The 6,336-nt window shown below is 16.2% G+C and overlaps 1 protein-coding gene across 1 annotated transcript; it reads right to left on the minus strand.

The window, feature by feature from the left end:
- Window positions 1-1,510: 1,510 nt before the first annotated feature.
- PRSY57_1430500 (hypothetical protein) lies at window positions 1,511-5,077 on the minus strand (the record flags this gene model as incomplete). Its single annotated transcript, XM_012909905.2, has 1 exon — window positions 1,511-5,077. One exon carries the CDS (start codon window positions 5,075-5,077, stop codon window positions 1,511-1,513), a length of 3,567 nt encoding a protein of 1,188 aa, XP_012765359.2.
- Between the last annotated feature and the right edge of the window lie 1,259 nt (window positions 5,078-6,336).

Consider the following 6,336-nt stretch of genomic DNA (forward strand, 5'->3'; position numbering starts at 1 on the left):
TGAAAAAAAAAAAAAAAAAAAAAAAAAAAAAAACCATATACATATATTTTTTATATTTATGATAATCAAATAATACATTTATATTATATTATATTATATTATATTATATTATATTATATTATATTATATTCATATATATACCAAGACATATAAGAAAATATTATATAACATTAAATTATATTTATATATTATATATATACATTTTTTTCTTATATAATTTTTTCCCCTTTTACATTCACAATTATTATATATGATCCTTGAATAATAATAATAATAAAAAATTCATATCCAAGCATAATTTTTTACAGTCAATTTATTACTAAATATCTAATAGTATATGCACATATTATAAGTGCTCAATCATATATTTCTATTTATTTATTTATTTCATTTTTTTTTTTTTTTTATTTAACAATATTTATGATTTTGATTTAACTAATATCGTACATACATATATGATAATTTATATGAACTCCTACAAATATGTAGTACATTCAAAATAAATACCTTTCCTCTTATTTCAAAATGATAAAAATAAAATATAAATATATACATATATATAAATATATATATATATATTTTTTTTTTTGGTGGATTAAATAAAGTTCTTTCACTCAAACTTATATTTTAAAAAAAAGAATAATTATAAATGTTGTTCTTATAAGTATATACAGATGAACAAGATTTAAAATAAACTATACATTAAACATTAATGTATATAAAAAGTTAATTCTTAATATTTAATTATAAGAAAACAAAAGTGGACATATTTTTTTGTCTTTTTTTTTTTTTTTTTTAATATAAATTTTTTTTGTTATGTATATAATATTTATGAATATATGGGTAAATCATATAGATGCTTCAAAAAATGTATATTTTTAATTATGAAAAAAAAATAAATTTATAAACGGAGTAGAATATGTATCATATAAAAGTGTTTCAATTATAAATATAAATAAATAAATATATATATATATATATTTATATTTATATATGTATATATAATATAATATAAAAATATATTAAAAATATGTTCAAATTATGTTCAATAACTTATCAATTTTATGAAAACAAAACTTAAATTTTTTTTTGTAAATATAAATGAAAAAATATGTATACATGAATTTGTGAAATAAAATAAAAAATTAAAATTATGACTAAATATGATAATAAAATAGATATTTACCACAACATTAACAAATAAAAAATAATAAAACAAAACAAAGCAAAGTATAAAAAATCAATTTAATTATATAACAAAAAAAAAAAAAAAAATAATAAAAAAAAGGAAAAATATTAGTAATGAATATAAAAATATGTAAACGTTAGAGTATGACCAAATGAAATAAAAATATATATATATATATATATATATATATATAAGATATACAAATAAAACATATTTTAAAATCGAAAAAATAAATTATTTTTTTACATATAGTAAATTAAATATATATATATATATATATATATATCTATATATATATATATATGTGTGTGTATTAATTTATTAGCAGGTACTGAAAAATTCAAAATCATAATTATTTATTTGTACCAAATTTGGCATATTAAATATGCCCATATTTATTTTTTTCATATTTTTGTAATATAAGGGAATGTCTTTCCCACTCTGTTGAATAGGATTGGTTTTAAGAAAAGAACATTTGTTTATTTTCCATATATCATCTGAAAAAATATAATTTTGTTCTCCTTTTAAAAAAGACACATTATCTAATATATCATTTTGTTTTTCCTTTTTGCTCATATATTTCCAATATGAATAAGTAATAAAAAAAGAATTTTTTTTTTTTGCATTATCTTTCATAATAGTACATACTTCTAATGAGGAATTATTAAACTTGTTATTATTATTTTCTGTTTTATTATAACAGTAATCTGAATAATAAAATTCTTCTATTACATTTTCTTTTTCTTTGTCTTTTTCTTTTTCATTATTATTATTTATATGTTTTACTATATCATAACTTAAATGAACTATTAATAAATTATTATTTAAAATATATATTTTACAAACTTCTCTACAACCATAAAATAGAAATTCAATTAAACTATTGTATCCAAAAATTAAAGGATTAATATTCTGTTTATATTTTTTTAAGAATTTTTCTCGAAAAAAAAGTAAATATATACATTTTTTATAACTACTTCTTAATAAACATTCTATTTTAAATTTCGCTTCTTCTAAATTCGTAATAGCAGGAATGTGGAATTCCTCTGTACATTTATTAAGACGTATATTTACATCACATTTATTATTTTTTTTTTTTGAAAAAAATAAGCCTTCTTCATTTTTTAAAAAGTTTTCGTAAACGTTTAAAAATGAATCCACTTTATCATCATACTCTTTCGTCATTAAATTAATAAATGTACTTTCATTATAATCATATCCATATGTAGAAATGTTATTATCATCACAATAAAAATTTTGATTTAAATGAGAATAATTATCATATAAATAACTGTTCTTGTTCTTTATATAAAAAATGGAAGATATAATGTTCTTTGAAGAACATGCTGGAATAATTTTTTGATTTTCTTCTAATAACAAACCGTTATATAAACATAAATAAATTATATGAGCTATTTTACCTAATGAATAATCTTTGAAAAAGGGGAGATTTTTTTTTTTTAAAATGTCAGCAACTTCATATATATCATTATTAAATATATCAAACATATTGGTAGTATCTATATTGTTTTCTTCATTTATTAAATTTTTTGTAATATCATATTTTATTATTTCATCGGTTTGTAAAATATTTTCTTTCTTTTCATTAAATAAATGCTCTACATAAAGACTCGTATAATTATTACAATTATTACTACTACTATTATTATTATTATTATTATTATTATTATTATTATTATTGGTAGTAGTAGTATCTTTATTTTTATCTTCACATAAAAAATTCTTCTTTGATAAATCAATGTTTGAATTATTATTATTTAAATCATTTTTATCAGAATTAAAAAATATATAAGTATAATATAATAAAAAGTTTTTTTCTACATTTTGTATATAATAATCATTACACTGAGAGAAATATGAAAAATTATTATGGTACATATTATATATATAGAATAATACGTTGAAATTGTTCCTTTTTTTTTTTTGTTCATTCATATCAAACGATAAAAAAGAAAAATTATATATTTTTTCAAAACATTTAATTTTTTCATTATCTTTTTCATTTAAATAAAATATAAATCTTTTATCATAAAACTTTTTAATAAATGGAATATACATAGATACATATAAATTATTATTCATATTCGATTTAGTCATATTTAAAAAATATTCTATTAATTTCTTCCATACTTTTTTGGGATATGAATTTTTAAAACATCTTGTCTTAACCCATCCTAAAAACCATTTAGGGGTTTCTCTTAATAAAACGAAAATATTATTTCTTTTTGTTCGAACTACTATATATTCATTACGTAAAGAAGCATATATATTTAAAAAGTTATATTTTATCTCCAAATTTTCATTAAAACATGTTAATCTTTTCTTTATTTTCCCATAAGATGGCTTAATTTGATCCTTATATAACGTTAATAGTGTCATATGTAATATAAATTTTACTTCATTTGTTATATCACTTGGATTTATTAAATGCTTATTTTCAATAAATTCAAAATAATTCTCAACTTCTTCATATGGTTTTTCATAATATAAATTCTCTTCATCACTTGAAGATACAATACTTTTAGATCGTTCTTCTATAGGAATATAAACTACCTCTTTAGGTATCTCATTTATATTATTTTCTTTTTTTTCAAGATAATGTTTATTTTTATTATCTTCTACTACGTCATTTTTATTCTTATTTTTTCTCTTACTTTTACTCATATACTTATCCTTATTTTTATTAATATTATTATTGTTAATCTTATTCTTCTTATTATTCTTTTTCTTATTATTCTTATTCTTATTCTTGTCTTTGTTTTTGTTCCCTTCCTTTTCCTCATCCCTTTTCTTATCCTTATCCTTATTTTTGTTTTTCTTTTTTTTCTTTTTTTTTTCTTCAACATTTCCATTTACTTTATCATCTAAATAATTTATTTTCTCCATGTCTATCACACTGCATTGTTTTACTTCTTCATTTTCTCCATTATTTTTTATTTTATTTCCAGCTAGCTTATTTTCTTTTTTTTTTCTTTTTTTTTTATGAACACGTGCAGGTTTTTCCTGAACATGTTCATGTTCAAAATTAGCGGAGTTACCATTTTTACTATTAATATTTATATTATTTTTATTTTCTTCATATAGCTGGGAGATTATATTGTTACTTTTTTTTTTATTTTTAACATCCTTTAGAATATGATTACCAAAATGTTTATGGTCATTTTTAGAGTGTTCATTTTTTTCTCCTTGGTCGTTTATATTTTTTTCTTTTTTATTTATTTTGTTATGAAAAATACACATATTTCTTCTATCGATGTGTTTGTTACTGGTTGAACGATTCGACACGCATTTAATATTATTATTATTATTGCTATTATTATTAATATCATTATTATTATTATTATTAATATCATTATTATTATTATTATTATCAATATTATTATTATCAAAGTCATCATTTTTACTAATATTATAATTTTTAGGATGAATATCTTTCATATGGATATCTTTTTTTGTGTCCAATTTCTTTAATTCATTCGTTTCGGATTTAATTTTATCGGACATTTTAAATGCAGGATACCTCAAGGGCTCATAATAAGAATATGATTGTGTAGTTTTTATCTTGTTGTCATGAATATTTATTTTATTTGAATCATTTACATTTTTATTAGAATTGAAAAAGTGTTTTAATTGCATATTGTCTTTATTTTGATAATAGCTTATATTTTTTCCTAATCCTGGATCATTATTGATGTAATAAATATTATTATAACTTGCACATTTTCTATTTATATTAATTGAAATATGTTTTTTTTTCTTATAAGTATTATTTTCTTTTAAAATGTTACATACATCGACATTGTCGAAATAGACACTATTCTTTCTTTTAACATTTATTTCTTTAATATCTATTCCTGAGTAACCCATTTTTTTTTTTTTTTTTTTTTTTTCATATTAATATTTTGTAACTTAAATATTTTATCATTTTTTTTATGTTTTTATTTCACTTGTATTTAAAATATATATATATATATATATATATATATATATTTACATATATTATATATATTTCCTTTTCTTTGTAATGTACTTAGTTTGGTTATATGTTTTTAATATATTCTGTCATTGAACATAATAATTTATTATTTTAAATGGTATATATTATATAGATGAAAAAACATTTTTTTTTTTTTTATTGTCATTTAATATAAATTTGTTCATAATAAATACATGTTTTATTTTTACGATAAGAATGAAGATATAACTATTTTAAGTCTATTAATTATAAATATTAAAATATATTTATTTTATTTATTTTTTTTTTTTTAACTAAAAAAATTAAAATAAGATATATTTATAAATATATAAATATATTCAAAAGAATAATTTCATAATAATATATATATCATATTCATTGAGAAATAAAATGAGAAAAAATATGTCCTTTTATTTTTTTTTTTTTTTTTTTGACTTCTAAAAAAAAAAAAAAATTGAAATAAAACATATATATTATATTATATATATTATATATTTTAATTTATTTATATGTTCAAATGGCCATATATATATATATATATATATTTAATTACAAAATAACTTAAAAAAAATTTGTTCTTTAATAATTTTCTATATTATAAAATAAAAAAAAATATATATTTTTTTTATTACAAATTTATATATATATATATATATATATATATATATAATTATATGCTTAACAAAATATATATATTATAATTTTTTATAATAATGTATAGAAATATGATAAAATGAGCTTACTATTTAAAAATTTTGTATATATATTTTTTCTTTTTTTTGATATATTAAAAAATCGTGGTTTTTATTATATAACATATATATAATGTTATATATATATATATATGAAGCTAAAATATGTATAAATATATATTATATTTATTACTATATTTAATAATATATTATATATATATATATTATAATTTTTTTTTTTTTTTTTTTTTTTTTTTGCATGAATATTAAATTCATTAATATATTAATATATATATATATTTATATATTTTAGCAGGTATAAAAAAAAAAAATAATACATATAAATAATATTGTTATAAAAAACAGTTGTCCCCAATACTATGAAAAATGTTTATAAATATTAAATTACGTTTTAATAATATATTTTTTTATAATTTTATGTATATTTTATTATTACC

The sequence above is a fragment of the Plasmodium reichenowi genome, chromosome 14 (assembly GCF_001601855.1).
Source record: "Plasmodium reichenowi strain SY57 chromosome 14, whole genome shotgun sequence".
Taxonomy (NCBI): domain Eukaryota; phylum Apicomplexa; class Aconoidasida; order Haemosporida; family Plasmodiidae; genus Plasmodium; species Plasmodium reichenowi.